The sequence below is a fragment of the Dipodomys spectabilis genome, unplaced genomic scaffold, assembly GCF_019054845.1.
Source record: "Dipodomys spectabilis isolate Male_0828 unplaced genomic scaffold, ASM1905484v1 ptg000495l, whole genome shotgun sequence".
Classification (NCBI taxonomy): domain Eukaryota; kingdom Metazoa; phylum Chordata; class Mammalia; order Rodentia; family Heteromyidae; genus Dipodomys; species Dipodomys spectabilis.
Genome location: NW_024871172.1, coordinates 924149 through 940012, shown reverse-complemented (window position 1 = coordinate 940012; position 15864 = coordinate 924149). Strand labels below are relative to the sequence as shown.

The following is a 15864-nucleotide window of genomic DNA, read 5'->3' as shown; positions in this document are numbered from 1 at the left end:
TATAATCTGTCCAGTATAGGGGCATAATGCCATGGGTTTTGCAATTCTGACATGTGCATCCATTGCTACAATCAATTTTAGGACATTTTCATCAAAATCGGGACATTTGGGGGCTGGAAAGGTGGTAGGGTGCTTGCCTTGCATGCATGAGGCTCTGGGTTCGATTCCTCAGCACCACATAAGCAGAAAAAGCTGGAAGTGGTGCTGTGGCTCAAGTGGTAGAATGTTGGCCTTAAGCTGAAGAGCTGAGGGACAGCGCCCAGGCCCAGGCCCAGAGTTCAGGCCCCACAACTGGCAAAAAAAAAAAAAAAAAAGGGGGGACATTTTTATCAAATGAAACCCCATATCCACTAGCAGCCCCTGTATATTTTCTCTTCCCCTAGAAAACTGGAAGGCACTTATTCTGCTTATTCCGGATATGTCCTATGAATTTTGTTGTTTTTGTTTTTTGTCTGTCCTCAGGCTCAAACTCTGGGCCAGGGCACTGTCCCTGAGCCTTTTTTGCACCAAGCTATTGCTCTACCACTTGAACCACAGCTTCATTCCAGCTTTTCTTGGCGCTCTCCTTGCCCCCCCCCCCCCAGGAGCCACAGTGAGGCCCTGGCCGGGCCCAGATCTGTCTAAGACACAAACCAGATTTCCGTGCAGTTTTAAGGACCAGGCCAGCAAGCGGCAGAGACTCAGACTGTGACGTCCGCGCAGGGCTGGGAGGGCGCGGGGTCCGAGCGCGGGGCTGGGGAGAGCACTGCGCGCAGGGTCCGGGTTAGGAGTCTGGGGAGGGCACTGCGCGCAGGGTCCGGGTTGGAAGCCTGGGGAGGGCGGGCGCGAGGTCCGGGCGCGGGGGCGCGGGGTCCGGGCGCGGGGGCGCGGGCCCGGGGAGGGCGGCGTGGGCGGGCTGCGGTGCTGCGTCAGATCCCGGTTTCACTTTTGGGTCCGGCCGCCCTCGGCCTCACCGGACGCGCGCGCCGCACAAGCTGGGCAGACGCCGCACCTGCTCCCTTCCGCCTCGGGGGCCCAGGCGTCGGGGCACCGGCGGTCACGGGGTCACGGTGAGCCCCCTCTTCGTCCCCTGCGTCCCCACCTCCGAGCGCACGCCCGCGCCTCCGGCCTGGCCCGCGGCCGGGCTCTTCCTGGAAGGCCAGGCCGGACGGCTGCGGCCGCGGAGAGGCCCCGCGCCCGCCCGAGGTGGGCTCTCCAGGAACCAGGGCGCGCAAAGGCCCCAAGTACCTTCCCGGCCCATCCGCCTTCCCTCGGGCCGGGCCGGGCCCCTAGGCCTCATTTAGCCTCAGCCCTGGGCCAGCGGCTCAGAGCCGCAGACCAGGCCCGGAGGTGGAGCCTGGTGTCCTCCCCAGCGGGGGCCGCCGCCCGGGTGGGTGGTGTGGCCCGGGACGCCAACACTGGCCAGAGGACACAGCCCCCATGATGGGCCCTGCTGGCCACCCCAGTTTGGAGTGGGAGTTCGTGGCCCCAGGGCATTGAGTTCCCTTGGGTGCTGGGAAGTGGGCAGGGCAAGAACTCTGCCTGCCAAAGGGTTTCTGGCCACTTTTGGTGCGGGGGGAGAGGCAGGCTGCCTGGTGTCCAAGGTGTGAGTGCCAAGGCAGCCATCTGCCCCCCTCAGGAGCATGCCGTCCACCTTCGAGCGGGTGGTGCAGGGTGTGGTCCGGGAGCTGGACCACAGCAGGAAGCTCATCCCCGTGGACAGCCTCCACAGCTCCACCGGCTTCCGGCCCTATTGCCTGGTGAGCCAGAAGCCCTCCAGGTCCTGGTTCTGGAAGCCCCGGTACACAAGTGTCAACCTGTCCATCAAGGACATCCTGGAGCCTGATGCGCCTGAGCCAGGTACCCCACCTGGTGAAGAGGCCCCTGGGCCGGGGAGGATGGGGTGGGGGCAGCGGGGAGCAGTCCCAGCTGTGGCTTACCAGGCCTGTCTCCAGAGGAAGAGCCGTGTGTGTGTGTGTGTGTGTGTACACCAGTGTTGGGGTTTGAACTCAGGGCTTGGGAACTGTCGCTTAGCTTCTTTGCTCAAGGCTGGTGCTCTCCTTCCAGCTCCACTTCCAGCTTTTTTTTTGAAAGTTAGAGATAAGAGTCTCACCGACTTTCCTATCCTGTCTGGCTTTGAATCACGATCTTCGGATCTCAGCTTCCTCTGTAGTTCAGATGACAGGCGTGAGCCACCAGCACTGGACTGGGAAGGCCCTTTCCAGAGGCCCACTGCCACAGAGGTGGATGGGGCAAGTAGCTGTTGGACCAGATCTCATGTCTCTGCTTCAGACTTAGAGCGCGATGGCCCCTTCCACTTCTCCGATGACGTGGACGGAGAGCTGAAGGGCAATGTGGAGCTGGCAGCTCCGGGACAAGGGAAGATCTCAGGCGGGGCCGCGGTGTCCGGCAGCTCTAGCACCTCAATAAATGTGTGCACACTTCGTGTTGACCCAAACATCTGGGAAGCCATGCACCAGGAGAGGTGAGCCCCAAAGGGGATGTGCACACAGGGCCCTGGTGGCCACTGAGTCCTGAGAACCTGGGGAGCCCCAGGGCTGTGCAGCTCTCACCGGCAGCAGGTTGTAATGAGGCTTGGTTTGCAGGATTGTGCCCTGGGGCCCAAGGGGCGCAGGCAGGGTCCAAGTGCTTAGGAATGGGCAGAGCTGCAGGGAGTGGAAGGAGACGATGAGTCTCCCTGGGTAACCCTGCCCACCGCTTCCTGGTGAACCTCATCCCTCTTCTCCATACCTACCCAGACACCCTTGGGTGGGCTCGGGGAGGGTGCCCATGCCTGGTACCTACAGATTCATGGAGGTGCCATCCACTCAGCCCGTGGGCTAGCAGGGCAGAGGGGAGGGCAGCAGGCCGGGGGGGTGGGGGAGGGCAGCAGGGCTGTGGCATGCACGGCCCAGTCATCTTCCTTCAGGCGCCTGCGGCAGCCGGAACACAAAATCTTGAAGCAACTGAGAAGCCGCAGGGACAACTTGTACGTGGTGACAGAGGTGCTGCAGACGCAGGAGGAGGTGCAGGTCACCCGCACTCACAAGAAGGAGGGATCAGGCCAGTTTATACTGAGTGCAGCCATGTGCCTTCAGGTTGGTGGCCAGGCTGGGGTCCAGGCAGTGATGGCAGGGCTGGCCACGAACCCTGCCCCCCCCCCGGGAGTAGCCCACGGATCACTTGGCCAGTGGGCTGGCTCCCACAGAGGGCAAATTTGTCACCAGTACCCAGCCCACCTTCACACCCTGCATGCATCTCTGTACCCCGAGTCCAGCCCTGAGCCCACATCCATCTCTCAGGGTGAGGGACAGGGCCACCTGAGCCAGAAGAACACGGTGTCCATCCCTGCAGAAAGCATCCTTGCCTTCCGAGTGGCCCAGCTGGTCATTACCCATGACTGGGGTGAGCAGGACGGCAGGACGGGGGTGGGCACTGGTCAGTAGCTCTGGGGTGAGCAGGACAGGATGGGGGGCACCAGAGATGTCTCTGGGGCCCAGATTTTGTGGCCTGAGTAGGCCTGTGACTGGCCAGGCTCTGCTGGGGGGGGGGGCTGTACAACCTCTGGGCATGGGTGGGTGGTGGAATGTTCCAGACTCTGGCATATAGGTGATTGGGGAAGGCCCTCACCTGGTTTGGGGGTGACCTGCCTCTCCCCATCTGCTCCTACTTGCTGTCAGACATCCTCCTCTTCCCAGATGAGAGGAAGACGACCTTCCCACCACCCTCCACAGGTGAGGATGAGGCCCAGCCTGGCCCTCGGGCGGGAGGAGGAGCATGCTCTTTTGGCCAGGCCTTCTCCTGGACTCAGCGCACAGGTGGCCAGGGAGCGTCCTGAGGCGTGGGCACCATGTACACGCACAGAGAGGCAATGGTCAGGTGGCACACAGCCTGCCGGGCTTCCTGCCGCCTCAGCCCTCTTCCTGCCCTCCCTCCCCCCCTCCTCACCGCTGCCCAGGCCAAGCTGGGGCCCGCCGCCTGTCCACCATGCTAATGTCCTTCTGCAACCCCTTCAGACTCATGACAGGTCAGTGCCCTCATAACACCCACGGGCTTTTCTCATCTTTCCAGACCCTTCCTGGCTGGGGCCTGTGTGCTCCAGGCAGTGCCAGTCCTCTGTCCCCACAGATGGGTGTCCTGAAGACTGGGTGGTCACTGAGGACTTGCAGGGTCTCCAGGCAGAGGTGGAGGCTGTCTCGGAGGAGCTGCAGCACATGGAGGCCGAGCTGAAGCGGCAGCTGCTGGGGCCTCTGGGCGCGGTCCTGCGGGATGAGCCAGCGCTGCAGGCCTTGGAGGCCTCGGTGGGTGCTGAGTGCTGAGTGCTGCACAGGCCTTGGAGGCCTCAGTGGGTGCTGGGTGCTGAGTGCTGCACAGGCCTTGGAGGCCTCGGTGGGTGCTGGGTGCTGAGTGCTGCACAGGCCTTGGAGGCCTCGGTGGGTGCTGGGTGCTGAGTGCTGCACAGGCCTTGGAGGCCTCGGTGGGTGCTGGGTGCTGAGTGCTGCACAGGCCTTGGAGGCCTCGGTGGGTGCTGGGTGCTGAGTGCTGCACAGGCCTTGGAGGCCTCGGTGGGTGCTGAGTGCTGCACAGGCCTTGGAGGCCTCGGTGGGTGCTGAGTGCTGCACAGCCAGCGGTGCACCGCGCCCGCCGGGCAGCCGGGGCTCACCCCGTCCTTACCCCAGCTGGACCAGGGCCTGTGCTGCGGCGGGCAGGTGGAGCCTCTGGAAGGCCCCGCAGGTGCTATCCTGGAGTACCTGGTACTCCCCTCCCGAGTGCTGGCACAGGAACTCGCCACCCCCATCTTCTACCTGCTCGGGGCTCTGATGGGTGAGACCCCGGGGGCCAGTGTGGGACTGGTGGGGCGCAGTGCTTCCCTGCAGGGCTTTCCAGAACCCTGTCCCTCCGCAGTGCTGAGTGAGAGCCAGCACCAGCTGCTGGCCGAGGCGCTGGAGACGGACACCCTTCCGGAGCAGCTTCGGCTGGTGAGGGGGCGCAGCGGGGACTGGACAGGCCGGGCGCCTTTGGGGAGGGCGGGCTGTGACCCACACCCTGTCCCCGCAGGTGGAGCAGGTCCTGGAGCAGAGTGCCCCGTGGCACATGCCAGGCGTGGTCAGCCTGCCCCCGGACCTCCTCGGGAGGGGCTGGGGGGAGGAGGCACCCGCCTGGGCCTTGCTGGAGGAGTGCGGCCTGGCGCTGCAGGTCCCCGCGCCTCAGGTGCGCTGGGAGCCGCAGGCCCAGGGCCGTGCCTGCGCCCTCTACGCCTCCCTGGCACTGCTGTCGAGACTGAGCCCGAAGCCGTGCTAGCTGCATGCCCGGCACTCTGCCAGTCCAGGAAGGCCGGAGTCTGGCCAACCACAGGGCCAGTTCACCATGAGGCCAGGAGCTGAAGACACAAAATAAATGTGATATACAAAGGAAAGAATGGCGGCTGAGGTGTTGAGGGGTTCTCTGCCTCTGGGGTAGGGTAGAGGGGGGACTGTGCCCCCAGGAACAGGAAAGACATGGGACCAAGAGCCGGCATCTGTCCATGCTGCTCACTCTCGGGTCCTGAGGCCTAGGGGAGCTGGTGTGAGCTGGGGCCTGGCCTGCACCCCCTGTCTAAGAAAGACAGAGCAGCATAGGGGATGAGTCCCAACCAGGCTCAGGTGTGCACCGAGGGAGCAGGCCACCCCTGCCCACAGCGCGTGCTTAAATGTGGCTGGCAGGCTCGGAGCACGCAGGCCCCATGGTGGCCCTTGAGAGGCAAGCTGGGCCTCCCTGCGCCTGCAGGCCTCTGGGCCTGTTCCCAAACACCGAGCAGGGGCCCTGCCCCCCCACTGGCAGGTCCTGGGAACCAACGGGTGTGAGAGCACAGGTGAGTCCAGCCGCCCAGGAACCCGTGTCCAGAGCGAGGCGTGCGTCGTGATGGGCCAGTGTGCTCTGGATGCCCAAACCGCGCAGAGAAGACGCAACAGGAGAAGGATGTCTTTATTTTGTGGTGACCTAGTACGCCTGCACGGAGCAGCTCAGCCTCACGCAGCTTGGCGGGAGGTGGCGGGAGCAGTAGCGCCCCCTGCTGTCTGGGTACAACCCGGATATGCAGCTTGCCAGACACGCTAGGAAAAGGGATGGCAGAAGCAAAGGCCCTGCCCGAGCGCGGGTGGCTCACGGCTGTCACCCTCGCTGCCCAGGAGCCCGAGATCTGAGGACCACAATTCAAAGCTAGTCCAGGCGGGAGGGTCTGTGAAATTCTGATTTCCAATAAATAACAGCAGCAACAACAACAAAGCTGGAAGTAGAGCTGTGGCTCAAGTGGTAGAAAACAGGTTTTGAGCAAAAACTCTCAAGGACAGCACCCAGGCCCTGAGTTCAAGCCCCAGGGCCAACATGAAGAAGAGGAGGAAGAGCACCCTTCTAGACCTTCGCCTCTTCACATAGTGAGGAAGGTCAATACATTTTAGACCCACAATTCTCTGTAAACACTTCCTGTGACTTAAGAGCAAAACCTGGCTGAGTGGGATGGAAGGGAACAGCCAGGTCCCAGGAAGCACTGTGTGAGCAGGCACCGCTGCTCAGGGTCTGGGGCCGAGACCCGCAGCACGAGGCTACAGACAGGTCCTGCTGGAAGGTCTACCTGTTGGTCGTCAGATCTGGTACCCCCAGTGAGGTCCCTGGGGGACAGAGCCCATGTTAGATTATTGGAAGCCGGAGGAAGGCCAGCTGGCTCCCTGGCAGGACCTACGTGGAGAAGGGAACACCAGCAGGGTGTGACCACAGCACCTCCTACAAGGAAGGCCTGGAGGCCGCAGCCCTGGCTCTCCTGTGGAGGGGCCCGGCCTCAGCACCACCTGCCACTCGTCTGGAATTCCAGTGCAGAATACCTCACACCCTGGCTGGCAGCCAGAGGCATGGCCAAGGCCAGTGCCGACAGGGCAGACTGCTATCTGTGGCGGCAGGTCCATAGGGCAACACGCATCCCGGCTCTGCACAGCTGCAGAAGACAGAGTGTGCTGCTCCCAAGCAGTGCGGAGGCGGGGTGGCAGGGCCGCCTCCTTCCCACACCAGCACCGGTCAGGAGTAGCAGGCCCTGTAGCACCCCGGGCGCCCCCACTGGACAATTCAGCTGCTCTGGGGTGCAGTGGAGCCGTGCTTGGTGGGAGAGGAGGCTTCCCTTGCTCACCCCTGGACTGAGAGGAGGAGACAAGCTGCTTCTCTCTTGGGAAAATACTCCTCGGGGAGGCGCTGGATGGTGTCCTGTCTGTGGGTGCCTTGGACAGGGGGGCAGTTGGAGAGCTGAAGGGCAGCGCGCATGTCCACGGTGCCTCCTGTACCTCCCCCCCTGTCTCACTCCAGCGTGGGGGCCGCCTGGCCTTCAATGCGGCCTCCACACCGCCCGTTACCCTGCTACCCACTTGTTATCCCAGCCCAGCCGGCCTAAGCGTAGTCAGGTACCTGGCCCAAGCACCCCATTCCTGTGCCCACAGAGCCCCAGTGTGGCCCACAGCCCCTACGCTTCGGTGTGCGTGGGAGGCTGGGAGGAGGGCGGGCGGGAGGGCGTGTCCGGGCAGTCATTCTAGGCAGTGACCCGCAGGGCTGAGCTGAGGGCTTTGGCAGCCCACGGGGGCCTCTTCCTGCCCATCTGTCCCGACTCTACAGGGCATCCATCCCGACTCTGCCCTGCACGGTGCACTGGGTGGTGGTGGGGTGGACTGCTTGCTCTGTGCCTCAGCTCAGGTGGCCCGGGCTGTGGGGCAGGCAGCCTTCAGAGAAGGCTGTGGTCCGTGCGTGACCAGCAGGGGAGGATGGGGTTAGTGGGGATGGAAGGCAAGGGCAGGAAAGAGCCCCCCACACACAGAGGTCCAGTGCAGGACAGCTGTCGGAGGAGGAGCGGGTGGTGGGTGACGGTGTGGTCAGAAAGGAGGTCACGGGAGGACCGGGCCAGGCGGGAGGCTGAGGCCCAGCGAGGGTCAGGCAGCCCAGAGCAGCGCCAACTTCCCCAGGGCCACACCACAGCTGTTTGGAAGATGGACGCTGTCCAAGCAGGTCTGGCCCGAGCCAGGGTACGAGACACGCCTGGCAGGGGACAAGAGGACGAACTCGAGGGGAAATGGAGCTGGCTGCCCCTCTGCCACGCCCTGTGGGGGCCTGTGGAGGGGGGGTCAAGCGAGAAGCGCCAGCGTCCAGCAGCAGGCACAGGCACAGACTGCCCTCGGGGGTCCCCCTCTTCCGCAGGTTCACTGTGGGCACCGAAAATAGCATCCGTGGGGGCCGACAGCCCCAGCCATGACTTGAGTTTGGTCACGGCACCAGGTTCAGCGGGGCTGGGGGCAGCTCCAGCGGCCGGCCAGACTCCGTCGCTGGAAGGGACTGTCGGCGTAGAGCGGCATGGGGTGGGCTGGGCCCGGACTCCGCTTCAAGAGGCGGAGGAGGCAGGGCCTGTGTGTGCGTCCCTGCGCCCGGGCCAGCAGCGCCACCTGCTGGGCGGACACCTGAGCCGCTGTGGCCACTGCGGGCTCCGGGTCCCTTTGCAGCTGCCCTAGGTCTTCAGGGAGAGGCGGCTCAGACAGGGTGGGAGGGTGCCCTGGACACCCTGCTCCATCCACCCGCCCTGGACACCCCCCCTTGTCCACCACCCACTCTGCCCCAAGACCCCAAACTCCAGCAGGTCTGGTCCTTACCCTGAAACAGAGAGTCCAGCAGATCCCCATGGACTCCACGGGGGCTGGCATAATAGACGAGGAAGCCTGGCCAAGGCAAATGGGGTGGGGGGGGGGGAATTCTGCTGAGCTTGGGTCCAGGCCCCCACTGGGAGGGACCAGGCCAGTTCCCACCAGGAGGGTAACTCGAGGCCCGCCTCACCTATGAGCATGGCAGCTGCCCGGCGCAGCGGGCCCTGCGGACTTCGCAGGTAGCCCTGGGTTTGGCTCAGAAAGCGGGGCACGTGGCTGGGGTACCGCTGGACCTGGAGACAGGAGGGCCAATGCTAGGTGGAAAGGTGGACTGGAGGGGGGGGGGAGGCGGGCTGCAGGGGGGACCTGCCTGCAGGGAATGTGACAGGTTCGGCCAACCGGGAGGCTCGGTGTGGGGGAGGGAGCCCACTGCCCCCCCTCCACCCACTTCGCTCACCAGGCGGTGGCAGACGCGGCCCAGAGCCTCGGGGCTGTCGTAGTGGGCCACGGTGACCACCTCCTCCAGCAGGCCCCACCCGAGCGCCTGGTCACAGCGGGCCAGGGTCCACTCTGAGCTCTGGCACGGAGAAGGGAGGACAGTGAGGGGGACAGGAAGTGGCAAGTGATGATGGGGCAGGGGGCTGGGGTCGGGAGGACCAGACAGCCCAGGCCGGGATGTGTACAGCAGCCCAAGGGAGCATCAGGGACCTGGGAGCCCAAGCGGTCCGTGGGCAGGGCGGGGCCGTGTGGGATAGGACGGAGGGGCGGGGCCGAGTGGGATAGGACGGAGGGGCGGGGCCGTGTGGGGTAGGACGGAGGGGCGGGGCCGTGTGGGGTAGGACGGAGGGGCGGGGCCGTGTGGGTAGGATGGAGGGGCGGGGCCGTGTGGGGTAGGACGGAGGGGCGGGGCCGTGTGGGTAGGATGGAGAGGCGGGGCCGAGTGGGATAGGACGGAGGGGCGGGGCCGTGTGGGGTAGGATGGAGGGGCGGGGCCGTGTGGGGTAGGACGGAGGGGCGGGGCCGTGTGGGTAGGATGGAGGGGCGGGGCCGTGTGGGGTAGGACGGAGGGGCGGGGCCGTGTGGGTAGGATGGAGGGGCGGGGCCGTGTGGGGTAGGACGGAGGGGCGGGGCCGTGTAGGGTAGGACGGAGGGGCGGGGCCGTGTGGGATAGGACGGAGGGGCGGGGCCGAGTGGGGTAGGACGGAGGGGCGGGGCCGTGTGGGGTAGGACGGAGGGGCGGGGCCGTGTGGGGTAGGACGGAGGGGCGGGGCCGTGTAGGGTAGGACGGAGGGGCGGGGCCGAGTGGGGTAGGACGGAGGGGCAGGGCCGAGTGGGGTAGGATGGAGGGGCGGGGCCGTGTGGTAGGACGGAGGGGCGGGGCCGTGTGGGGTAGAATGGAGGGGCGGGGCCGTGTGGGGTAGGACGGAGGGGCGGGGCCGTGTGGGTAGGATGGAGGGGCGGGGCCGTGTGGGGTAGGACGGAGGGGCGGGGCCGTGTGGGTAGGATGGAGGGGCGAGGCCGTGTGGGGTAGGACGGAGGGGCGGGGACGTGTGGGGTAGGGTGGAGGGGCGGGGCCGTGTGGGGTAGGACGGAGGGGCAGGGCCGTGTGAGGCGGGGCCGTGTGGGATAGGACGAAGGGGCGGGGCCGTGTGGGTAGGATGGAGGGGCGGGGCCGAGTGGGGTAGGACGGAGGGGCGGGGCCGTGTAGGGTAGGACGGAGGGGCGGGGCCGTGTAGGATAGGACGGAGGGGCGGGGCCGAGTGGGGTAGGACGGAGGGGCAGGGCCGAGTGGGGTAGGATGGAGGGGCGGGGCCGTGTAGGGTAGGACGGAGGGGCGGGGCCGTGTGGGGTAGGACGGAGGGGCGGGGCCGAGTGGGGTAGGACGGAGGGGCGGGGCCGAGTGGGGTAGGACGGAGGGGCGGGGCCGAGTGGGGTAGGACGGAGGGGCGGGGCCGTGTGGTAGGACGGAAGGGTCCCAGGACGCTGACCTCAGCAGTGTCCCGGCTCGGGTCGTGGAGGCGCAGCAGCAGCGGCACCAGACTCTGCAGCACCAGTTTCCGCAGGGGACCCCGGAGGCCCAGCCGGAGCCCGCCCCGGCCCCGCCGCACCAGGGTGCCCAGGAGCCCGGCCGCCGAGGCGCGGACCGCGTCCCTGGCCTGCGGGAAGGAGGGCACGACCAGGCGGTGTGGCGCAGTGGGAGGTGCACACCTGGGCAGGACGGCCAGGGGGGGGGGGGCAAGGCCGCGAGAGGATAGAGCCCAGACCCCACCAGGCGGAGAAGCCTGGGGAGAGCTCAGAGGGGGACAGGGCGCCTAAAGACCAGCTCCCCAGAGGCAGCAAGGGGCAGGAGGATGGAGCAGGAAGAGGGGGCAGGAGGATGGGGCAGGAGGATGGGGCAGGAGGACCGGGCAGGAGGACCGGGCAGGAGGACGGGAGCAGGAGGATGGGGCAGGAGGACGGGGCGGGAGGACGGGGGCAGGAGGATGGGGGGCAGGAGGATGGGGCAGGAGGATGGGGGGCAGGAGGATGGGGAAGCAGGACAGGGGCAGGAGGATGGGAGGGCAGGAGGATGGGGGGCAGGAGGATGGGGGGCAGGAGGATGGGGGGCAGGAGGATGGAGCAGGAGGAGGGGGCAGGAGGATGGGGCAGGAGGATGGGGCAGGAGGATGGGGCAGGAGGACGGGGGGGGGGCAGCAAGACGGGGGAGGGGAAGGAGCATGGGGGGAGGGGCACGGGGGGTTAGGGCAGCTGCTCACGTCATCCAGCAGCGGCGGGAGCCGCGGCCTCAGCTCGGTGCTCAGCAGCCGCACGGGCGCCCGCGGCTGCAGCAGGACCCTCCGCAGGGCCCCCAGCGCGGCGCCCACCAGCCGGGCGTCGCCCTCGCCCAGGGCGCCCAGCAGCGCTGGCAGCAGGGCGCTCAGGTGCCGCACCTGTGGGGACAGGGACTTGCAGCCGCTCCTGGCTGACCCAGCCCCGCCCTCTCGGCCCCGCCCTCTCGGCCCCGCCCTCTCCGCCCCGCCCCACCCCTCACCGCCCCGCCCCCGCCCCTCTCCGCCCCGCCCCTCTCCGCCCCGTCCCCACCCCTCTCCGCCCCGCCCCGCCCCTCTCCGCTCTGTCCCCGCCCCTCACCGTCCCGCCCCCGCCCCTCTCCGCCCCGCCCCGCCCCTCTCCGCTCTGTCCCCGCCCCTCTCCGCCCCGTCCCCACCCCTCTCCGCCCCGCCCCGCCCCTCTCCGCTCTGTCCCCGCCCCTCACCGTCCCGCCCCCGCCCCTCTCCACCCCGCCCCGCCCCTCTCCGCTCTGTCCCCGCCCCTCTCCGCCCCGTCCCCACCCCTCTCCGCCCCCGCCCCCTCCCCCCCCCTCCACACCTTCCCGCGGTTGAGGGCGAAGTGGCCCAGGCCCAGCAGGCCCAGCCAGCGCACGGTGGGCTCCGGGTCCCCCCTGCCACGCGCGAAGCCGCTCCAGGACGAGGTCGGCCCGCAGGAGCCGCGCCGTAGGCCAGCTCTGCAGCAGCTGGCGGGGACACCGAGTCAGCGCACGACGATCCCCGCAGGCCGGCCCCGCGCAGCGTCCCGGACACGGACACCCCTCGCTCGGCTCCCGGGAGAGGGCCTCACCCCGGTGAAGAAGGCCATGGCTGTGAGCCGCTGGGCGCCGTCGGGGCTTCGCAGCCGGGGCAGCAGGTCCGCGAAGAGGCCGCGAAGGTGGTGGTCCGCGTGGGCGACCATGGCGCTGGGTGGGCGAGGGAGAGGTCGCCCTCCGCCCAGGGCTGCTCCCGGCCCCCGCCGCCCCGGCCTTCCCGGCTCGCGGCCCTCACCTGGCCAGCAGCAGGACGCCCTCCAGGTGGGTGTGTGCTCCCGCCAGTCTCCGCCAGCCGCCGGCCTGCTCCATGCAGGTGACCACCATGCGGGCCCCGTCCCCCGCGAGCAGGGCCTTCAGGGCCTCCACCGTGCAGCTGGAGGGGCGGCGCCGGGTCAGAGCCCTGCGGCCGGCCGGGCAGCCCCGCCGGCCGGGGGTGCCTCTCACCTGGCGTGGCTGTGGGGCGGTCCCCGGCGGCCGGGGCTGTCCGGGGAGCGGGCGCCGCGGGCCAGCTCGTGCAGCTGCGTGACCAGCGCCAGCAACAGGTGTGGGTAGAAGCCTCGCGTGGCTCCCACGCAGCCAGACACCGCAAGCATCTCCCCGAGGGCACGCGTGGCCTGGGGGCAGGTGTTAAAAAGCTGTGCCTGGTGCCTCGTCAGGCCCCGGAGCGGCGGGCAGCCACCGAAGGGATGGAGTCCGCGTGTGCACGACTAATGCGCATGCCCGCCATCTCCAACCTGAGGCCTGACTCACCGGCACCCTGGCGGCCCCGCCCCGCCCCGGCCACGCCCACCACTCACCGCCAGTGCCTCAGGCTCCGCCCCTGCCACGCCCTTCAGCGCCCACAGAAGTTGCACCAGCACCGGCCCGTTCACGCGCTGATTCCGGCTTAGGCTGCGCCACAGCTCAGCAGCCGCCCTGGGGGCAGAGAGGGGACGCACAGGCCGCGTGAGGCCCTGTAAGAGGCACAGCACTTGCAGGGCCGGGGAGAAGCCAAGACCGCCCCCACACACTAACAAGAGGAAGGACAGGTAAACCACACTGTGAGCTTCCCTCGCCCAAGTCACAGAAAACCAGGGGCAGCGGTGGCAGATACAGAGCAGGGTCCACGTGGAAGGCACTCTGCACCCAGTGGGGCCAGAGAACTGGCATTAAAAACATCAGCGGGAGCCCGTGGCTCACACCTGTGAGATCTGAGGATCCAGTTCAAAGCCAGGCGGGACAGGAAAGTCTGTGGAACTCTTATCTCCAATTAGCCACCAGGAAACCGAAACCAAAACACCAGAAATGGAGCTGCGGCTCAAGCCGTAGGGCACTAGTCTTGAGCAAAAAAGCTCATGGCCAACTAGCAAGCCCTGGGATCAAGTCCCAGGATGGGGGGGGGGGGGGGGGAATCACCGTAGAGAATTAAAGTGAAGATAACTTCTAGGACATTTAACCAGAGCCCAAAGCATCCAACACCAAAGCTGCCCTGCCCTGCCCAGGCTGGTCTCCATGGCAACCCCGAAGTGAGGTGGGAGGCGGGGAGGGGCGGGGGAGGGGATCGGGCTCCTTGGCTCCTAGCCTGAGGTCTGACAGCCAAGCGGGAAGGGGGAAGGAAGCGGCTGGGCCGCATGCAGCAGCGGGGATGGCATGCATGTGTGCGGGTTACCAGTCCAGGGGCAGCGAGCGCGGCAGCAGTGCACACACCACGTCCCGCGCGTGCTCCAGGGCCAGTGCACTCAGCACCCGCAGGGCTGCGCGCCGGGGCCTCCCCTCTGCCAGGCTGGGCACTTGTGCCAGCAGCCCGCGCACCAGGGCATGCACCTGGGGGAGGGGGAGACATCAGTGATCAGGCCCACACCCTGGAAGGGGCCCTCAGCCAGCAGCCCACCCTCCCCCCCCCGGCCGGGACCCTCAGGGTTCAGGCAGCGGCTGACCTGGTCCTCCAGTCGCTGCCCACGAGCCTCGAGGACTGAGGTCAGGCTGAGCGCCGTCGCCTGGGTCCCGGCAAAGCCAGCCTCTTCCAGACAGGCGGCCGTGTAGACTGCGAGGTCCGCCAGGGCTCCTTCCTCCCAGGGTCCCTGGGGGGCCTAGGGCAGGGTAGGGGGATGTATGAGGTTCCCCAAACCTGCCTCCCCCAGCCCCTGCCTTCCCATCCCGTACAGCAAAACCCCAAGTCCCTGCTCTGCTCACAGCCCATTGACTCTCCCATCCCTCCTCCAGCCCTGGCACCCCACCAGCCCCCTCCAGCCCCTCCCCCGGCCCTGGTACCTCCACCAGCCCCCTTCAACCCCCCCAGCCCTGGTACCCCCCCCAGCCCTGGTACCCCCCACTAGTCCCCTCCAGCCCCTCCCCCCAGCCCTGGCCCTCTCCCCAGCCACTCCTCCAGCCCTGGTACCCCCACCAGCCCCCTCCAGCCCCTCCCCCCAGCCCTGGCCCTCTCTCCAGCCCCCTCCAGCCCCTCCCCCAGCCCTGGCCCTCTCCCCAGCCACTCCTCCAGCCCTGGTACCCCCACCAGCCCCCTCCAGCCCCTCCCCCCAGCCCTGGCCCTCTCTCCAGCCCCCTCCAGCCCCTCCCCCCAGCCCTGGCCCTCTCCCCAGCCACTCCTCCAGCCCTGGTACCCCCACCAGCCCCCTCCAGCCCCTCCCCCCAGCCCTGGCCCTCTCTCCAGCCCCCTCCAGCTCCTCCCCCAGCCCTGGTACCCCCCAGCCCCTCCCCCCAGCCCTGGCCCTCTCCCCAGCCCCTCCTCCAGCCCTGGTACCCCCACCAGTCCCCTCCAGCCCCTCCCCCAGCCTTGGTACCCCCACTAGCTCCCTCTAGCCTCTCCCCCAGCCCTGATATACCCCCACTAGTCCCCTCCAGCCCCCTCCAGCCTCTCCCCCAGCCCTGGTATCCCCCCAGCCCCCTCCAGTCCCTCCCCCAGCCCTGGCACCCCTCCCCCGGCCCTGGCACCCCTCATTTTTCTAATGTCCCTGTGAGCAGCCTGTCCCCACGGCACCTGCTCCCGGTGCTCACCTGGTAGGGGCCCTCAGGGGCTGGATCCTGGGCGCTGGGCGGGGAGCAAGGCTCACTGCCTGCTGTGGGGGTCGCCACAGCAGCATCTACATCCGCATCTCCAGAGCCGGCAGGTGGCTGTGCCTGGAGCTCAGCCTGGGGTTCAAGCTCCCCAGGCTGGGGCTGAAGGCCCGTAGAAGCGGGTGGAGAGGCCTGCCCGCGGCTAGCACAGATCCCTTCAGCCAGAGCCGTCAAGGTTAGAGCCCCTACAGGGGCTCCCCGGCTCCTGCCCCGGGCCCACACCCCCCCAGCCATGGTGCGGCCCCAGCGCCTGCCCTGCTCCTCCAGGAAGTAGTATCCAGGTCTGACCTAGAAGCCAGCCCTGGGCGAGCCCCTGGACCAGCGTGGTGGCGTGCGTGTGTGGGTGGGTGCTGGCGTGCATGAGTGTATGGGCTTGTGTCAGGAGTGCTGAGAAAACAGAGGTGTCTTGGCTCGGGCTGGGGCCCTCAGGCCCCACTGCTAGAGCCATGTGGCCAGCCCCAGTCGTGAGCCTACCAGAGCGAGTAAAGCGAGAGGATGCCTTTTGCTTGGGGGTCCAGGGCGTCTGTGGACAGGGGCGGAGCTGGCTCCCTGCATTCCAGCACAGCAGGACGTCTGTGCGCGGGACATGGCGGGGTGCCCCCGGCA

General features: G+C 67.6%; 2 protein-coding genes across 5 annotated transcripts; one reads left to right on the top strand and one right to left on the bottom strand.

Annotated features, from left to right (window-relative positions):
* Nucleotides 1–905: 905 nt before the first annotated feature.
* Nucleotides 906–5392, top strand: Gsdmd (gasdermin D). Of its 4 annotated transcripts, none has more exons than XM_042669459.1 (11): nt 907–1049; nt 1619–1839; nt 2272–2464; nt 2909–3077; nt 3282–3384; nt 3678–3713; nt 3938–4006; nt 4108–4280; nt 4659–4803; nt 4885–4958; nt 5038–5392. In XM_042669459.1, the coding sequence occupies exons 2-11, from the start codon at nt 1623–1625 to the stop codon at nt 5278–5280; spliced, it is 1422 nt and encodes a 473-aa protein (XP_042525393.1). In that variant the 5' UTR covers nt 907–1049; nt 1619–1622; the 3' UTR covers nt 5281–5392. The 4 variants fall into 4 exon arrangements, with proteins under 4 accessions (XP_042525394.1, XP_042525393.1, XP_042525391.1 ...); XM_042669457.1 differs by having other exon boundaries at nt 908–1049; nt 3660–3713; XM_042669460.1 differs by lacking the exon at nt 3938–4006 and having other exon boundaries at nt 906–1049; nt 4051–4280.
* A 2870-nt stretch (nt 5393–8262) lies between these two features.
* Nucleotides 8263–15492, bottom strand: Mroh6 (maestro heat like repeat family member 6). The gene is given in 15 exon segments (XM_042669456.1): nt 8263–8497; nt 8634–8699; nt 8815–8917; nt 9082–9201; nt 10613–10780; nt 11381–11554; nt 11991–12062; nt 12064–12135; nt 12240–12354; nt 12440–12577; nt 12649–12818; nt 13002–13119; nt 13853–14007; nt 14121–14273; nt 15199–15492. Coding segments are annotated over 15 exon segments (2148 nt in total). The 3' UTR covers nt 8263–8267.
* Nucleotides 15493–15864: the final 372 nt, after the last annotated feature.